Source organism: Psammomys obesus, unplaced genomic scaffold (assembly GCF_907164565.1).
Source record: "Psammomys obesus unplaced genomic scaffold, mPsaObe1.curated_primary_1811, whole genome shotgun sequence".
NCBI lineage: Eukaryota > Metazoa > Chordata > Mammalia > Rodentia > Muridae > Psammomys > Psammomys obesus.
In genome coordinates this window covers 3,288,496-3,307,945 of record NW_026585686.1, presented here as the reverse complement: position 1 = coordinate 3,307,945, position 19,450 = coordinate 3,288,496, and the positions used below count along the sequence as shown (strand labels likewise).

General features: G+C 37.7%; 1 protein-coding gene across 2 annotated transcripts in view; it reads left to right on the top strand.

The window, feature by feature from the left end:
- The window catches only part of Cntln (centlein), a 292,210-nt gene extending 272,973 nt beyond the window's left edge, over window positions 1–19,237 (top strand). For both annotated transcript variants that reach the window (XM_055629436.1, XM_055629442.1), the window contains exons 24-26: window positions 5,932–6,117; window positions 8,731–8,808; window positions 18,057–19,237. In XM_055629436.1, coding sequence (XP_055485411.1) covers window positions 5,932–6,117; window positions 8,731–8,808; window positions 18,057–18,155 — 363 coding nt within the window. In that variant the 3' untranslated portion in view covers window positions 18,156–19,237. The remainder of the gene's footprint in view (window positions 1–5,931; window positions 6,118–8,730; window positions 8,809–18,056) is intronic.
- The last annotated feature ends 213 nt before the right edge of the window (window positions 19,238–19,450 follow it).

The following is a 19,450-nucleotide window of genomic DNA, read 5'->3' as shown; positions in this document are numbered from 1 at the left end:
AAATGAAGAGATAGAAAAAGGCATTCCATACAAATGGTAACTACAAGAGAATGTAAGTGACTGAATTTTTAATAGGATAGACTTTAGTTAATAAACAGTCAAAAAAGAAAATGACAAAGACAATTACAAATGTTTGTTCAAACATTGGTGCACCTAAATATATAGAACAAATACTAAGAGGATTGGAGGAAATAAACCAAAAGTAGACCGTCCAAAAAGATAGTGCATTAGCAGCAGAACTGAGCAACACCGGAGACCACACGGTACTCTGGTCCTCATAGACATGTATAGAACATTCTTCAGGATAGGAGAATGTTGGGCCACAAAAATAAGTCTTAAAGATTCAAAAGATTGAAGTCGTATGAAAATCTTTTCTAATTCTATCTGTGTGAAAATGGAAATCAACAATGGCATGAAAATATGGAAGTTAAGCAATTTGGTCCCAAAAAGCAAATAGGACTGATTATAAATAAGAGAGAGGAAAAAAATGAGACAGATTAAGATGGAAACAAAACCTATCATGTATTTGAGAAGTAGAAAATGTAATTTTTGAGAGGAAAAATTACAGCTGTAAACAATTTTATAAAAGGGCTCTCAAATGCACAGTCTAACTTTAAACTGGAAAGAGCAAGGGAAAGAATAATTGAGCCCAAAGTTAACAGAAGGAAGAGACTAGTAGGAACTAGGAAAGGAATGATTCAGATAAAAAGAATAGAAAACAGAACAAAAATCAGTGAAAATAAGCTAATTGGCGAATCTTTAGCTAGACTAGTAAGGAAAACAAAATAGAAAGATTTTATTACTCTGACTACAGAAACGTGGCTGATTACTGAGAAGTGATCCAAATCATAAGTGAATACTCTGAACAATTATATACTAAGAAGTTAGATATGGAAATTCCTGAAAGGCAACTACCCACCAAGACTGAGTCATGGAGAAATAAAAATATCCAAATGAATAACAAGTAAGACAATTTAATTAGTAATCAAAGACCTCCCAACAAGCAGAATGCCAGTACCATATGGCTTCCCCATTGCTTGGCCCAACATTTAAATAAGAATTAATGCCAGTTCTTCTTGAACTCTTCCACAAAAAAAGAAGAAAGAAAAGGAAGGAAGGGAGGAAGGGAGGGAGGGAGGGAGAGAGAGAGAGAGAGAGAGAGAGAGAGAGAGAGAGAGAGAAAGAAAGAAAGAGGACTGGACACTTCCAAACTTTATTTACAAGGTCAGTATTACACTTAAAGCGATATAGCGATATTAGATGAGGACACACTGAGAAAAAGAAAATTACATTCCACTAATCAAGCATGGATGCAAACATTGTCCACAGAGTACTAGCAAGCCACATTAAAAAAACATCATACACCATGTTAAAATGGTATTTGGTCTGTGGATGGGTCAACTATGCAAATAAACATATATGCGATGCTAAATTAGCAGAATAAAAGAGAAAAGTCATATTGCCACCCACTAGATATAAAGAATTTTACCAAAATTAACACATTTTTGTGTTTAAAAACTCAACATATTAAATGTAGAATGAATGTATCTCAATATAAAAAACCCTTAGGTTACAGCTGACATCATATTAAATATGCTTTTTTTTTTTTCTTTCTGTAAAATCAGGACCAAGGCAAAAGGCTTAAAGAAATAAAGTTATAGAAATCATGAGAGGAAAAAAAATTACCTGTTTGCAAATTATAGATTTAAAAACCCCGAAGACTATAGCTCAAAAATAAACGAGTTCATGTTGAACTTTGGTCTAATGTTAATTACTGGCCCTCAAGATTTGGTTACTGCCTGCCGGATACACCCATCCTTGTTTCTGTAAACCTGCCTAAATCATTATAACTGATTGGTTCATTAAATGGCCTATACTTGGGCAGGGCAGAATGGGATAGGCGTGGCTATGGTTCCTGAGCTTTTGAGGACTGAAGAATCATGACAATCACTCGACAGACAGACAGGAAAAGAGGAAGAAGGAGGATACTGCATTGGTTTACAGTACTATGTGGGCAGAGAGAAAGGACTCCAATGATGGTGTGAAAAGGCCCAGATGAAGAATATAAGCAAGTACCGTGAGGTTGTGGATGAAAGGTAGTCTAGTTGAGGAGGATTACGGTGGGTGGCATTTGTTGGGGGCTGGGAGATGGTGGTGAGGATAGTGAGACAATGTAAGTCAAATATCTGCCCGGCCCAAGTTAAATAAGGCAATTAAAAATCTGACAGGTGTCTGTGTCTTCTTATTCGTGATAGCGGGTTAAATAATACCGCCATGATAATCATAATCAGAGAAGCCAGGTGGCTCCTTTAGCTCAGAGTACAAGCGGCAGCAGCCCTGACAGTTTCTTGCTCCAAGTACAAGGGGTTGTAAAAAGAATAACCTTAGTTCCTTTTAACTTAATGGCTCAGCAGTGAACAGTGGCGTGCTGGAAGGAAAAGTCTTAATTAAGAAGGCCGATAAAACACTCCGGACTGCTTATCACTTACTAAACTTATTAACAGGAACATGCAAAAATGTACACATCTGGCAGGCAAAGCAGGAAGATATTTACAAACCTCACACACACACACACGCGCACATACACCCAACAGACAAAACAAGGGAGCTCCCAAAGACACCAGTCATCCACATATATGTAAACATACAGATATAAATACACATGTATACATACATATATACAGACAATTTGACAGACACATATTTGAATGAAGGAGGTGGACTCAACCAATGTTTAATTCTGTGTTTGGTTTTTATATTCTCTAATATAAAAGTTTTCTATATATGGAAAAAATTAAAGCACTCAAAAATAGATACAATCATTACATAAAAGGGGAGTTACAGTAAGACTATTGATCCTAATATCTAACTAGATAATTTGTTTATTATAAGCTTAAAGCAGTGGTTTTATCTGTATGCTCATTATGAATTCAAAGCAGAAGTTTTATCTTCTAATTTGAAATGTATATTGTGTTCAAAGCAAGAGTTTTTTATGTCAAGGTTTTTCTATGAAACAGATGTATGTCTTGTCTTGTCTAGACAACCATTTATTCATTGTTTCTATATTAATATGGTCTTTCTTATCATGGTATACATCTGGGCCTTATCCTTGGACTAAACCTACAGTGAATGTTATTTCCTTTGTTTTCCCTCTTGCTGTAAGCCAAGTGCTTGTCATGTGAGGGTTCATAGAGCACCTAGCAATTTTTGTTACATTACATGAGGGTTTTTTCACATAAAAACAAATGTATTTTTAGTTTCTTTATACAAGCAAAACTGATAACATCAACTTGAAATTTGCACTAAAATAGAACAAAAAGCAATCATTTACTTTTCAACACTATAGCCCTTTCTTCAGAAGCAGTATCATTAAAGTCTCTAATAAAGAAAAATATTAAACAACACTGTTGGCAGTCTGATATTGGGATACAAAGTTTGCATCTTTTCCTGAATTACAAGAAAAAAAGTTAAAAAGAAAAAGAGAATACAATAAGAATGAAAGTATCTATGAAATATTGAGTCTTTCGGGGGTTAAAATTAGTTGAATCAAGTCGGAAATTCTTTAAAATCCTCATCAGGGGTTATGAAATAATAAGTTCGTTTAAACAGCACTAAGAAGGTACATCTTCAAAATAATCTGCAGGAAATCTTCCCAACAGACTGAAGCAGTAAGCAGTGAGGGTCTCTGCCATGCCAGATATATGACACAAGCATGGAAAGGCAGTATAGCAACAATAAGCAGTCTTGAGGCAAAATCCTTGGGGCCTTGCCTACACCAGGGATATACCCATTTGTCAACCATGCAAAAACGAGTGGGCTGCCTCCAGCAAGTTTACTTTCCTGCTCTGCCAATCCAGCATGCAATTGCTCCCAGCAGTGATAACAGGTGAGAGGCAGCCAGCTTACATCTCCAGAGATGGGCACCAGAGAGTCAAGAGGACTTGAGCCAGGTTTTAAACCTCAAATCTCAGCCCTAGTGGCACTTCTACCAGCTAGGCTCTACCCTCTAAAGGTTCTGCAACATCCTAACCACACTAGCTGGAAACCAAGTGTTCAAATATTACGAGAGCTTGTGAGAGATGTTTCGCATCCAAACCATAACACATGGAAATGCCATCTACTTTGACCTGGGTGTAGGTTAGCTAAAGTTCTCACTTAGTAATACCTTATAAAACGACACTTAAGACATTTGTTTTTCACTGTGTAGAAATCTGACCTCAGAAGAACTAAAAAATATTCATCATTAGTTAATGATATACATGGGAATTAATGAGGGCCCACCTGTACAGACAACTGCCACCTTCTTTAAAATGTCTCAAAAATGTAAGCTGGATCAATGGATAATAGGTACATGATAAATCAAATATACAAAGTTGATTGTCGTATATAAGTTGTGGGTATATGTTCCCAAAACAGTTTTCAGCATTTCTGTATGTTTGACGTTTTTCTAATTGAATGTGTGGGGTGTTATTCTTAAGTCCCCTCTTCCAGAGTCTTTTGTAGAAGGATGACCTCAGAGTCTTTTTCCAGGCCACTAATTTGAGTCACAACCTAAAGAAAATTTTAGTTGTGAAATATAGAAAAGGAATACAGTTTGGAGGTTCATCAGTTCAACTACTGGCTAGTTAGATTTTTATCAACTAAAGTTAGGTCATCAGGGAAGAGAGAATCTCAATTGAAAAAAAAAAAAAAAATGCCCGCATCAGCTTCTGCCTGGACTTTGACCTTTCTATCCCCAAGCTGCTTGTGGTGCTGGTACTTATCCTAGCAGTAGAAACATAACTAGGACAACTCCATAAAACTTTTATTCTCCATGAAGCAATATAATTGACAAAAGAATAAATACAAAAAAATTAAGCCTATTCAATAGGCAAATGTAATTTTACTAACGTAGTGTAAATTACTAAAAAATAACTGAAAATGCCAATGAAAATATAGGTATGTCAAGGCTGATTCTCCACTTGATTTTTTAATGCTAGAAATGAGAATTTGAAACTTTAAAACAGTCATAAAAGCAAATTGCACTGAAGTATCAAATTGATGTTTGCTAATACAATGGAGAAACAGATACTTCACTGTATTTTGTGTGTTTGTTTGTGTGTGTGCATGCACGTGTGCATAACAGCTACACTTTGTGGTACTTTCACTTTTTGCTTTGTATCAGAGAGCTGCTGAAGTAATATATGAGAATAACTGTTGTTGAAATAGCCCAACATCTAGCCAGCCTGCCTTGGGCTCCCAAAGCCGTTCTTGCATCACCACACCAAACTTTAGTCGTGCAGAGTAAATGTACTTTTGCTTATTTGCCTACATGAGTGACATTCATTAGCACGTGTTGGTTTCTCAAAGAAAAAATTTAAAGACTTTTGTGACATAATTCCAGCTTTCTTATCTGCTTTCAATCCATTCTACCTTATAGTGTTATAACAAGACTGTTATTCATTTTATTCTTATCAAGGTTTTCCAAAGTATCTCTAATTTAGTTTTAGTAAAATATTAAAGAAGCAACTTTTTCAGTGATCATCTATCATCACCATGTGTAACAATTAAACTCATTATGCAAGATCGTATTACAATTAATAAGTGAATACTATGTTTCCAGATAAATAGAACTATCTCATCAGCTCAATTGGGCTTTATCATGATAGCAAGTAGCTTGCCAGCTGCAAGACCAACTATGATGCCGGTTAGCATATCTGAAGCTGAACGTAGAGAGCTTTGGTTAATAAAGAAAAGTAGTTAAGAGGTGATTTAAGAGGATTTTTATTACAGAATGACAATGGGCAGATAGCCCATTCTCTTCCAAAATAAATAATACCAGAGTAACCTTAATAAAAATGATTTGCTAGTGCATTCACATTTTTATGTTTTGGCCATTTTGTCTTCATTATGACTTCCATATGAACCCATGTTCTTTCCAATATGTTTTAGTCTTTGGTCAAAGAGTTACAAAGTGATGTCCATGGGACAAGATATCAAATCAGAGAGCTTAAGAAGATGCAGAAAAGCAGACATGCCTGTAAAATCTCAACTCATAAAGCCCAGACCTTGGCAGCTTCTATCCTGAATATTTCACAGTCAGACCTAGAGGAATTATTGGACACAGAAAATGAAGTGGTAAGATTGCTTGAATATTCATTAATAAAGGGCTTGCTGTATTTTTATCTGAATGTATTTTTGTCTTATAATTCTTAGAATTTCATTTTATGGGAATATTGTCAAGTTGTCAAAAAAAGATAAACATAGAATACCATGTCAACACCTTTAGAGGAATTCAATATATAATATAAAAATGAGTCAAGTATGTAACAGGAAAGAATAACAGACATAATAAGCAATTAGGAAGATTCTTCCTTTCTCCTCCATTCTCTTTAGCTAATTATATTATTTATCTTGTAAAGATACTATATATAGATATATGTTATATATCTTGTAAAGATATTATATATCTTTACTAATAATATTATATATCTTGTCATTGTTGGTATGTGTGTGTGAGTATGAGAGAGAGACAGAAAGAGAGAGACAGAGAGAGAAAGGAAGAGAAAGAGACAGAGAGGAGAGAGAGAGATTTACTTTTGTTTGGAGCAAAGTCCTTAAATGTTACCCAGGCTGGTCTCCTCCTGGTGATCCTCCTATTTCAGCCTCTAAAACCCTTTCAGAGTACAGGTCTGTACAACCACACCCAGAAATAATCACAATTTTTGGTCTATTTTATGTATATGAGTACTTTGTCTTTGTGTATTTGTTTTACCACATGCAGGCCTGGTGTCAGGAGACAGCACTGAAACCACTAGAGTTGGACAGTGGTGTGCCAGCATATTGGTGCTTGGAACCAAACTGCATTTTCTTCAGGAGTACCAAGTGCTCTTAAGTGCTTAGCCAGCCCTCACGGTCCAGTCCTCAATATTCTTAATTCAACAGTTTGACTAAATGTAGTTCAGTCAACTCACCATTGATTTGATGAAACAAAACAAAACAAAAAGTCATGTGTGACATTTATTTTTATGTATTAGATTTCCTGGCTTTCCTGTCTGAATTTATAATCATTTTGATAATCTTATTTCTGGAAAATATTTTTTGTTTTAAGAAGGGTGAGATACTTTTATTCGAGTGGATTATGCTCTGTCAGTGGCCTCAGGGGGAATGACCCTGGCTGATCTATGTCCAGTGGTGCTCTTCAAACCTGTGAAAGATGCCCGGTCTTGAGAATAGAAGCCTTTAGTCATTTCTTGTTTGGAAAGATTTAAGATAGGATTGTACCAATGTTTGCTCAATGATAAATGGAGCAATAGACTTAAGTATTTGTATATGAGCATCCTCTCTGACATGCCTGCCCTCCTGAGCATCTAGACTTTCTGCCGTAAGAAGATCTATAATAGAAAGATATTTAAACTGTCAAGAATTTTTGGAAAAGACACAAAGGAATGCTGCCAAAATTATTTTCATCCTTTGAGTGAATGAGATGATGAGTCATTCTTATTTGCTAGTCTTATTGCCATTCCCTATTTCCTAGTCTCAGCATTTGTGCCATAGCCTCTGTGACTGGACGAAGAAGTAAAAGAATATTATCACATATAGGATCAAACAAGGTACAAGGGAGACAGCGCTGCCTGAGTGAGGGTCTACACTATAGGTGGTACACATACCTAATTAGAGCTTAGGTTAGTGGTGCACTCCTGTGAGAATGCGTGTGCATGTGCCCATGCACTACACTCAGATGCAGGCCCAGAACGCTGCCATTGTTTGGAGTTAGGAGCATGCTCTCTCTGGGCCATAAGTTGGAAAGACATCGCACCACTTGAATAAGAAAAGTATGTAACATTGTCTCTTTACCTGTGTGACTCTAAAAGGTTCCTCTTAGTCCCAAAGACTGACAAAGCAGCACCAGTGCCTCTGAGCTGATGCGTCTGATAACAGACAGCTCTGCCTGCAGCCCCCTGCGCCGCACAGTTTGCAAACCCTCCTGGAAACAAAGGGAACTTCAGTATAAACATGCTCTGAGCAAAATCAGGGCACCTTGATATATAGTCACTGTGCTTAATTACAGACCAAAGTATATTTAGAATGAACTGTACATCCTTTAGAGACTAAGGGGCTGATGCCTTGCCTGAATTATGTTCTATAAACTGCATCCATCTGTAATAAATTCATGTTAAAGTATGAGAGTCTGTGAAGTGCCCAGCATGAAGATTGACATGTAGTAAATTTCCAGTGTTAGCATGTGTGTGTGTGTGTGTGTGTGTGAGAGAGAGAGAGAGAGAGAGAGAGAGAGAGAGAGAGTCACTGCATAGACGATAGGTAGAGCTGTATTTCCTCGAGCTGGACTTACAGGCTGTTGTGAGTCACCTGACATGGATGCTGGATGCTGGGAACCAAACTCAGGTCCTCTGCAAGAACAGCAAATGCTCTTAACCACTGAGCCATCTTTCCAGCCCTGCATTGTCTTTTTAGTATGTTACATGTTTTTTTACTCCCATTCATCCCTATCTTGAACCACACTGTGACCACTGAAAAAAAAATCCTAATTTATTATAAAATCGATAAATATAACTTTAGCTTCTATATGTATATATTAACAAATTAAATATTAAATAGTATGTATTTAAATATTTCACCTTGGAAGAGATGGGCCATTCTTGGTTTCTATTCATGCATTCAATATCTAGCTGAATCTAGCAGAATGAGTAAGTTCATATCAGTTAATGCACGTGTTTTTATTTTTCTTAGGAAATTGAAAAGACTAAGATAGAAGCTGAAAATGACAAAGAATGGCTGTTGTATATTCAGAAACTTCTTGAAGGACAGGTATTTCATTTTTGTGCTTTGTATATTAAAAGTTCCAAATAAATATTCGCTGCCTCACAATTGCAGACACCCTTATTTACTTCTGTTAGGTAAAGAAGCGTTCCAGGGTAGACAGCCAAGTTAACCCCCTATTTGTACTTTTGGACTTAACAAATGAAGCAAATGCCTTGAGAAAGGCAACATGGGCCTCAGCAAGTGCATTAATTAAATTATTGAGTCAAGCTCTCTGCTTGCTAGAGTGAGAAGGATCCATTCTCCCAGACCTCTTAGGAAAAGAGATTCTTTATTAGTGTCTTTAAAGTTGGAAGTTGATATGGACACCTGAGGAGTTCATGGGTTTCGGTGACCTTTTACTGTGGACCTGTTTCCAGTCAATTCATGTTTTCCTCACAGCCAGACAGCTGTTTATTACTGTGTCTTCCCGCATTCTCTACAATATTTTCTACTGAGACCTCGAGCAGCTTGTTAGTGGGAAGTAAATATTGATTTGGCATCCTGTCAATGCAGAAAGAATGAAAAAATTTCCACCAGAGGCCCCTCAAACATTTTCCTATCGACGTTTTCTGGGCTGAGTAGAAAGCTGCGTACAGGATGACAAGGCCAAGACGAGCTGAGTCCCTGCGGGCTCTATTGAGGCTGCTACTGTGACCAGTGTGATATTCTTTTTCTCCCCTTTCAAGTATTTTTTTAATACACACATGGTCTGCTGGGATGCGCCCCTCTTGTAAGTGATCAAGGGTAGTTTATTGGCAGGTGAGAGCCCTACTTTTCTAGGCATAGCCAGCTTTTGTTTTGACATCACTGACAGCATGTAATGTATTCTAAAACTTTTTTATTATAGTCTTTATTTTTTGCTCACCCTAATTGTTTATTTGAAAACCAACCTGAAATAAATAAAAGGTAAAAGGTAATTGTCAAAATGGAAAAGGAAAAACTCCATCAGTCAGTGATTTTTGAAAGATACTGTGACTGTTTCTGCTAAGATTAAAAAGAGAAGTTGATATTAATTGTTGGTATTTTGTATGTGGACCACCAGGTAGCATTTCCTGTGTTTTCAGTAAAGTCAAGAATAAAGCAATAAAAAGAGTAGAGATGTAGCACTGGCTGAGTGCTTGATTAGTATAGAAACTTGAGTCCAACCCCCAGCACCAAGACAAGAAACAAAGAGCGATAAGTAAATGTTACATTATCCACTCATATTCTTAGTCTTTATATATTTTTGAAACGTTATCTGAAACTGCTTCTGTAATAGAATATGTTTGGTGACGTTTTGGTTAAAGTTTGAATACAGATGCACAAGTGTGAGACAAGGCCTTTACAGTGGCAGCTTGTTTTGGAGAAGAGAGGTCATTTCTTGTTCTTAAGATGTGCTTTTATTTTTAATCATGTGTATGTGGGGGTTCGTGTGCATACAAGTGCAGGTGCCTGCAGAGGCCAGAGGCACCACATCCCTCTGAGCTAAGCTTTTGGACAGTTGTAAGCTTCCAGTGTGAGTGCTCGGAACCAATTTCAGGCCCTCTGCAACAGCAGTACATATTCGTAATTGCTGGTCCTTCTCTGCAGTCCGTAGAGCTCGTTTTTTAATCCTGTTGCTTGCCCAGGCTCCGAACAGTTCCTGGCACATGATGGAGTTCAATGACAGTTGATATAAACTGTTTTTCGGCTTAAAATGATAGAAATAAACTTGCAATGATTTTTTTTAAGTGTTTGCCTTCTAACTAGGACCTTCTAGCTCCTTTAATTAGAAATTTTATCATCAATTATGTCTATAAAATAATAAATCAATGTTTAAATCTTGCTAAAGCTATACTGATATCAGTCCTCATTTAGAGGTAGTTGTTGTCCATGTGTGTGTCTGTGTGTGAGTGTGTGTGTGCCCGTGCCTGTGCCTGTGCACACTTGTGTATGTGAGTCATCTTACATGTGTGGAAGTGTATGTACGAAGTCTGAAGTACCAGTATACATGCTTATTCTGTCCGGTTAATGTTAAAAATTCCCTGTTGAAATGGTATCAGACTGTTTAATACTGCAGTTTGATATAGTGCCTTTTTGTGCCACTGAGCCTGGACTCGGGGATATAATTGCCTGGTAGTATTGATTTAATTGCCCAGGTTTATTTGTGGTCTCCTAATTATTGACTGGAGGTAAATTTAATGGAGCAGCCTTTATGAACACTGAGAAGTGCTGCTGCTGCTGTACATAATGAACTGCATCATATGCCTTTAGATCGTTTTTCAAGCTAATTTTATTCTGCTGTGACAGTATGAAAACATTTAAAAAGTCAAAGACTTTTATTTTTATTACTGACATAGGTGGTTTTGCTGATGTCTTTGAATTTTGTGAAAAAAAAAATAGGCATTTCAATGGTTGCACTTGAACGTCACTTTATAATTATGCCCAAGAGAAAGATATATAAAACAGAAAACATCTCTTTTCTTCTCTCTCTATCCCAGCAATATATTTGTCCTGTGTTTCCAAAAATGTTTCCTTTGCCACCTGTCTGAGATGCTGGCAGAGTTGTATGGGTAAAACTGTAAATCTGTTTGGTTACTTTACAGCTTTTGTCTTCTTGTGTATGCATTTCTACAACATTTAAGCTATGTAGTAAGTGACCCTATTCCCTACACACTACCTGATTTGATTCTGGTATAATAGTCTTAAAATATTCAAAAGATGAAAGTAGAGGATGATTTTTGTCTTCCCTCCTCTGTGTTGTTTGGTGCTGTACAGTAGAATCCCGAATATTTAAACCAATCAACCCTGATGATACATTCACCACAAAATAAAAAGCCGATTTTTTTCCCATGTGGCATGGTGAAGCTATACAGTATGATATACATTACTGTCGTGGGCTAGAGAGCACCAGAATGAAAAGTTAGATCCTTTTATACATGTATATACTTAATGACAGAGTGTAAGCACATAGCCTCACTGTTTTATTTAGTTGTAACATAGCTAGTAGTTCCATGTATTTGATTTTTTGTTGTTGTTGCAGTTTGCAGATTCCTAGTAAGAACCACAATGACAAATAGCTTTTAAGGTCCACTTTCATTTATCTATGGTATGAAGGTCTTTATTTTAAAATGTTTACTTATGTTTTCTTTTCATATTGATATTTTTAAATTTATGAGACTAAGAAGTGAAAAAGAGAGGAACCCCTAAAAATTGTTTCATGTAGTTTAAGGAGCAGATGAAAACAGAGCTGGACCAGAAAATACTGGAATTTGAGCAGGAGCATACTTTAGAAAGATGCATGGCATCCGAGTGCAGGGCCGTGGAGAAGAAAGAGGTGAGGGCAGTGGGATCTCAGTGTGCCCCAAGCAGGGTAGGAAGAGAGCTGCCCACAGTATCCAGAGTTAGTGCACAGCAGGCATGAGAATATACAGCCAGTCCCAAATCAAAGATGGATTATTTCACCATGAGGAAGTTGACAGTGTGTTGAAAAACATAACCATCAAGAAAACCAGTGTTATGGAGGAAATATTCAATTGTGACTGAAACCATAGAATTTCTTGTTGGTTAATAATATTTGGAGGGTTCTGTGTTTCCCAGCTTTTGTTGGTCTATCCTTAGTTTAATTAACAATTTAAGAAAACTTTTAACATTCTTATGTGCACAAAAAAAAAAAAAAAAAAAAAAAAAGGATGAAAGCCAAGATACTTCCCTCAGATCTTATAAATGCTGAAGTTTAAAGTGGTCCATTTTCTCCAGTGTCCTCTCTAAAGTTATGCTTTTCTTCTGTAGATTGCCTGGGAGTGTGACTGTAGCAAGAGGTTGATAAACCTCCCTGGCCTTTGTAAATGGAGGGAACTATCAGTGCAAAGGTTAACTTAAGTCCCTCATGGAACTCTGAAGCCATCACTCCTGTGTGGCCGCTTGCTATACAGTATTTGTAGCATGTGTCCATTGCTCACATGCTGCTCACACGTGCAAAGCCTCATGGTCATTCACAGACATTCCTTACAGCTAGCTTCATTAGCAAGATTTCAATTCTCTACTCAGTGTATTTTATGTAACAACTTAAAGCCTGCTTTTGTTTCAGAAAAAGGACATTTTTTCTTACACTTTAAAGTCTTTAAAATTATTCTAACCTATATCATTGGCTTGTGGTAAGTATTTTTTTTTTTGTCTTAGCCATCTTTGGGTACTTTTACCTACTGAAAGACATGTTTTTATGTTATAATAAAATCATTTATACTTTGTATTCTAAGACTGACTCTAACCTGAATACAGGTTCTACTTGAGTTGTGATTAGTTCAAAAATGTTTTCTGAGTACCTTTGCTATGTGAAAGCATTGTCATCATGGGAGACAAAGGAGGTAATTCAGATCCTGAGTTTTAAATCTGAAACAAGAAAACACCAAGGTCCCCATGAAAGTCAGAAGAAAACAGAACCCTTCCGTATCACTGAAGTAGCACTTTGGCTACTACTCAGAAGATTAAACAGTGGAGTTGTATTGCTTCTTGTTATACAGCTGGCAGAAAGCAGGCTCCTGAGCAGATCCTGTGTTCATAGAGTTCTACAGACAGAAGTGAAAACTATCCCAATGCCTGTTGATGGATCTATAGATAAAAATCACACACACGCAAATATTCATACACACACACACACTCACACCAATTATTTTCTTCAGACAACAGAGGTAAGCCTTCAGGAGCTTACAATCTATTGTTTGAAGTAGGAGTCTTCTCATTATATAAATAGTTAACATTATTTAGGGGCTCATTTGGGGACTAGGTATGAATACCATTGTTTAGATTATGCATTTGAAAAATAATTCAAGTAAAGAAGCAGTTTAATCTATATTAAAAAAATGTTCAGCAGAGTCTGTGTTAACCGTAATCCTCTGCATTGTTACTTCGAGGTGGCCATGTGGGGGCAGAGATCAGATCTTGAGAGCAGATCACTCTTGAGTGACATTAGAGCCTGTGAGATAAGGGAGTTTGCTATTCCTTCTCCATAGCACCTGAGAACACGGAGAAGACCGCAGCCTACAGGTCAGCCGCGCCCCTGAGGATCCTGCTTTTAGACAGGCCAGCCAGCAGAGCCGTGAAATATAAATGCATGTTAAAGCATGGTTCTGTTGCACGGTTGATGGTTCTGGTACAGTTCCCTGAACCAATTAGATAACTCTTCACTGTAAAGGTGGGAAAAGCCATGTCCTCTACTGTATAGTTCTTGGCTTTGGAAAAATATTAGAAAACATTTACTGCTGATAGTAAATGTACTGTTCACTGAAAGTAGCACAGGTTCAAATTAGTATCACCGAGGTTTAGAGAAATGAGGTTGTTTCTGGGATAGTATCATTGTCCAATGAATTATCTTGAAGGTGAAGGGACATCTTTGGCCTATGAACATACATGTCAGTTTGGTTAAAATGTCTTGCTAGGCATGGGTCAAGTAAGACCATTGCCTCCCATGGAAATTCTGATGACAACTGTTAGCCTGGTGTAGAAATTGTGAAAATAATATTCCTCTATTCCATAGGATCCTAAAGAACAGCCTTATCATAAGCCTAGGATATTGTTGGGTTTGTAGGAAAGGCTCAGCTAACTTAAATATTCACACATTTTTCTTCCATCCTATGTAACACTCCTAGGACATAAAGAACAATTGATAACAATTCCCTTCCTAAATCCTGAAGTATCACCATCTCCCAAGAACTTCATAAATAGGATAGGTCATCAGTATCCTTTAAATGTTATCTAAGTATTCCCTGAAGCAGAAGAAAAAAAAATAACTTAAATGTCTTAACTATTTTAAGTTCTTGTCTATGGCTTTTAGAATGATTTCTAAAATTTAAGTGATTATATATTATGGATTCTGCCAGAATTGAATGTTGTCAGTTGCAGCTTTCTCTGTCAGCTTGCATCAGAACTCCAAGAATTTGCATCTCTGGTTCATCAAGACCCAGATCTAGAGGATGAGGAAGATCTGGTATTGACTTGTGAAGGCGATCAGGATGAAGAACTGGGGGAGTTGGCGCTGGGGTACTTGCCGGGGGGAACCCTGAGCCTATTCTCGGTATCAGGGACAACATGTGCACTTTGACAGGAGCCTGAAGACAGGGGGAAGGAATAGGTCAACTTCTGGGAATCCTCCAATGACATTGGCCCTCATTGGTGCAGGGTTGGGGGGAGTTCTGGAGCAGGGCTTGGTGACTCAGGAGCACCTACTCCATCTCCCTATCCCCTCTCCATGATCTCTCCTCCCATTGGACGTATGGAGCAACCAGATCTTGATCTTCCTATCCTCTCACACAGGAGAACATGGCAGTGACTCTAGCGGGTACCTCTGCAATGGGGCTTGGGCAGGTGTCTCTAGTGGGGCTACTGGAGGGACAGGCAGCAGTGACAAGAATAAGGTATTTTTGAGCCCCTGTTGGGAAGACATTCTCACATAAGAGTATGCGGACCAGCACATGAACATGCCTCTCAACCAGCAACCCTTTGGTCGCCCCGTGTGCAGCAAAAAGTTCAAGATGAAACACCACCTGACCTGATCGAGCACATGAAGACACACATGAAGCCTGTCGTGTCTACGCCAGGCAGTTCATGTGGGAAGACATCTTCATGCATCCTCGGGGACACAACACAGTCACCGGATGGGCGCAGGATGAGGACCTGGACCTGGACCAGGGTCACCCACTGGGCCAGCATTGCAAACCAAGAGAGAGTTTCCAGAGCGGGTGGGGGCAGTGGAGGAGGCAAACTTGGCCACTCCCCAGCCCCATAGGTGTGTTTGGTCCCCACTTACACAAGGTGGAGGCGGATTTCAGTGGGGCTGGAGGAGCACACTGAAGGGCAGGCAGTTGGGGAGCTTAGTCTAAGGGCTACATGGGCCCCCGGGTTTTTCCCACCACGCTATCTTCCCTTATCTCTGTGGACTTGTGTATATAGAGAGAAGGCATAGGTTTCACCAGCACCGTTACCAGTTTGTTCCATTCCCTACCCCTTCCTCCCTCAGTACTCCAGGCACCAACCCTTTTTTTCTCCTCCTTCCTTCTTCTTCTTTCTTCTTTTTCCCTTTCTTCCTCCTCCTCCTCCTCCTCTTACTCATTCTCCTTCTCCTCTTCTTCTTCTCACCAGGCCCCACCTTTCTGGAGTAGGGCTAATGTGAGGGAAGGGAAAGGAGCATTTTAAACATCCTGGGGTCACAGGGTCAGGTTGTGCTTGTTTGTGTCTGAAGTTTGTGTTTGTATTGTGGGACGGGGCCTTTTGATCCTACGATTGTTCTTTCTCCTCTTGAAGGACACTTCCCTGATTTCTGTTCTTTCCCACTCCTGCCCTGGGGAATCCACAACTGGGTTTTCATGAAAGTGTGTGAAGACAAGGAGTGAGTCGCATAGTATAGGTTTTCATTTTTAACGGTGATTAAAATATTTATCAGTCACTTTAAAAAGTGTGTATATATATATATATATATATATATTTATGTAGATAGTGTAATAGTAGTTGCTCAAGGGTCTTGTCATTTGGGGCCTAGTCCTTGCTAGACAAAAAAAAGTCTTTATTATTATGCATTCTTTAAAAGCTAATATTAATTCCCTGATGACTTAATTATCAAATTAGTGAAACTAAAAGTTTCATCAACTGTAACTCCTTTGTGCATTCAGATATGCTATTTATCAAAGCAAAGAATTTGTTGTTATTGTATTCAAAGAGGAAGTGTATTCTTTTTCTTATTCTAATGTTCTTTTCCCACATTTCTAAAAATGAAACCTGTATGCTGTATGTATATGTATATATTTATTATCATTTTTTCTACCTAAAAATAATATTTCAAACAACATTTATATCGTATATTCATTTGTACCTTAAAAACTAAAGAAATGTTCTATTTTGACACTTCTCTGGTAAATTTTAGATGAGACAGATGTACAAAGCTCTTGAGTTTTGGGGAAGTAGGCATACATCCAGACTGTCTTTTGGAAAAGGCAAGTTAGAAAACAGGAAACGATTTAAAGATCTTAGCTAATATTTTCTCTTCTTACCTATTCAGATTCAGGAAAGAACCATGTTGATTGACTTGATCGCAATCCTTGGCTGAACATGTGTAGGGCATGGACTGTCTTTGCTCAGTACTGAGTAGGGACAGCATCAGTGCTTGTCCTAGCACAACAGAAAACCTGACTCGACTTTTCTCTAGAGGATGTATGAGTACTCTAAGTATTCTAACATATTTAGGGAAATAAAAGTGGGGTTTTCCTGGTCAGTCAGAAGGACAAACCCAAGAATTACTTAATGAATTTCCTAATTATGACAGACCTCTCATGTGATGTAACAGGAACAAGATAACAAAAAATAAGTCAAACTGCAGGAAGTATTCAAGGCACCAGTCCAAACATTCTTATTCACAAGCCATAACTATAGGGGATATGTCCACATTCCGCCAGCAAGCCAATGGGAACAATAAAACTAGCAGCAAAGTTATATCAATTATGAAATTTTAAAATGTTCTCACATTTCATAAACTCAGCAGTTTCTGAAACATGTGTATTACACTTTGATATCCCAAACAAACTTTAACAACTTAATCAATGGGTATACTTTTGCCATTTTTTTCTTGCTGAAATTCTATCCTGCAACTCTTGAGATATTGGGCTCTCATACAGACATGTGTATTGATAGTTCTCTCTCATTCTTTTATGAGTGATGAACATATAGTACCACTACTGTGGGCCTGCATGCCCTGGAGATGACTGTAACCTGCTATTGATCAGCTGATTGAAGATGAATGGCTTAGCTGCTTGTATTGCAGATTACATCATTAACATGGTCAGTAAACCATGAATTGTTCAATAAGGCGTTTATCTTTTTTCATTTTACTTCTGCTCTTTTATCATTTTTATTAGAAAAGACAAAATTACCTACACTAACCAGGAAGATCTGTTGAAAAGTGATCCAGTAGAGTACTATTATGACTTCAGAGTTACATATGCCTTAATGATATTTAGTCTGTGGTTTTTCTCAAACCGGTTTCTTTCCAGTTTTGTATTACTTTATTATATTTGTGTATTTATGTGTAAGCATACAGGGCATATGGTGTGTATCTGTGTCTGTGTGTCTGTGTAGGTCAGATGACAACTTGAGTGCTCAGTTCTCCCTTTCCATCAAGAGGATCCCTGGAATGGAACTCAAGCTTCATACCAAGCACCTTTACCTTCTGAGCCATCTCATCAGTCCTTATAAATGTTTTTGAACTGAAGAAAATACAGAGTTTTGATAATGTTTTTGTTCTCTTACAGCTTCCTTTTGCCTCATATTTACTAGAAGCAGTATTGGAGAAAATAAATGAAAACAAGAAACTAACAAGGATAGTTCACAGTTATGAAAGGCAGTGTTAAAGTCTTAGTAGATCTGTTTTCAAATGTGAGGACTTCATGCACTGTGATTATAAACAGTCCAGATATATCTGCTCCAGATACCAATGGACAAATAAAAAGTTGCTGAACAAGTGAAACGAAGTGCGTGGCTGCTGAAAAAGAAAGTCTGGCATTTGCTTGGTGGATATTACAAGTCAATGCGAACTTAAAAATGACTTCCCTCCAGTACATAAGAAGAGACTAGAAAGAGCTTGTTGCATACAGATTGGTCTGGGTATAAATGAAAAATACATGAACAAAGTGTTTAATATTCTAAACTTTCTATGAAAACTAGATTTTTATATAAAACTGTTACTAATGGCCCGTTGCGACCCAGTGAACAACACATTTGCATGGCGAGAAAATATAAAGTGAATTGTCAAATATGAAGGAGGATTATTGGAATGAAGCAAATTGTTGGTTCCATTGTATCTATTTTTGTTGACATGCTGAGTTATACAAGAGATACTGTACTTTTCTCGAACTGTATAGAACAAATAAAAACCTTTTTCTCCTCTCTCTCCTTGTACAGTCATATAACTCAACAAAAGCCAGAACTCCAGTGTCTAATGTTGGGCTAGACCTAGCAGAGCTCCTACCATTGATTTGCAATGCCCTCTCACCATGACGAGAACATTGTATCTGTTTTCTGAACATTCCCCTCATTGCACTTCCTCCCTGAGTTCTTGTCACACACCCTTGGCGCCTCTGAGTCACTGAGCTTCGTCGTCTACACCTGCTTTTGGTGTCTTGCCCTTGTAGAATACTCTGTGTGTAACTTTACTCATGCCTGTCTTCGCGTTATTTAGATTCACTGTACCAGTTCCCTCATAGATATAGTCCCTGAATACTTTACTATTTACCATGAAAGTATCTGTTTTTAATATGATCACTTCTTTGTTTTATGATTTATTTTCATTTCCTGCTTTAGAATGTAGATTCCATGAGATTAAAGTAGGTGTTGGCAAATTAAGGTCCATAGCCAGTTCTGGCCTGCAGTCTACTTTTATATGGTCCACAGACTAATTTTTTTTTTTTACTTTATTAAACTGTTTTAAAACAAAAGTTTTAGCATGTAAAATCATATGAAATTCAATTTTAATGTCTTATCAATAAAGATTTATTGAAATTCAATGATACTCATTTCTTTGCACACCACTTGACATAGCTTGAACACTATGGTAGAGGAGCTGATGACTAGCAGAAGCTGAATGTGGTTCTTTCCTTGGCAATGCTGCCCGCACGCTACAGCCACAATGACACCGTTTAACTTGGAA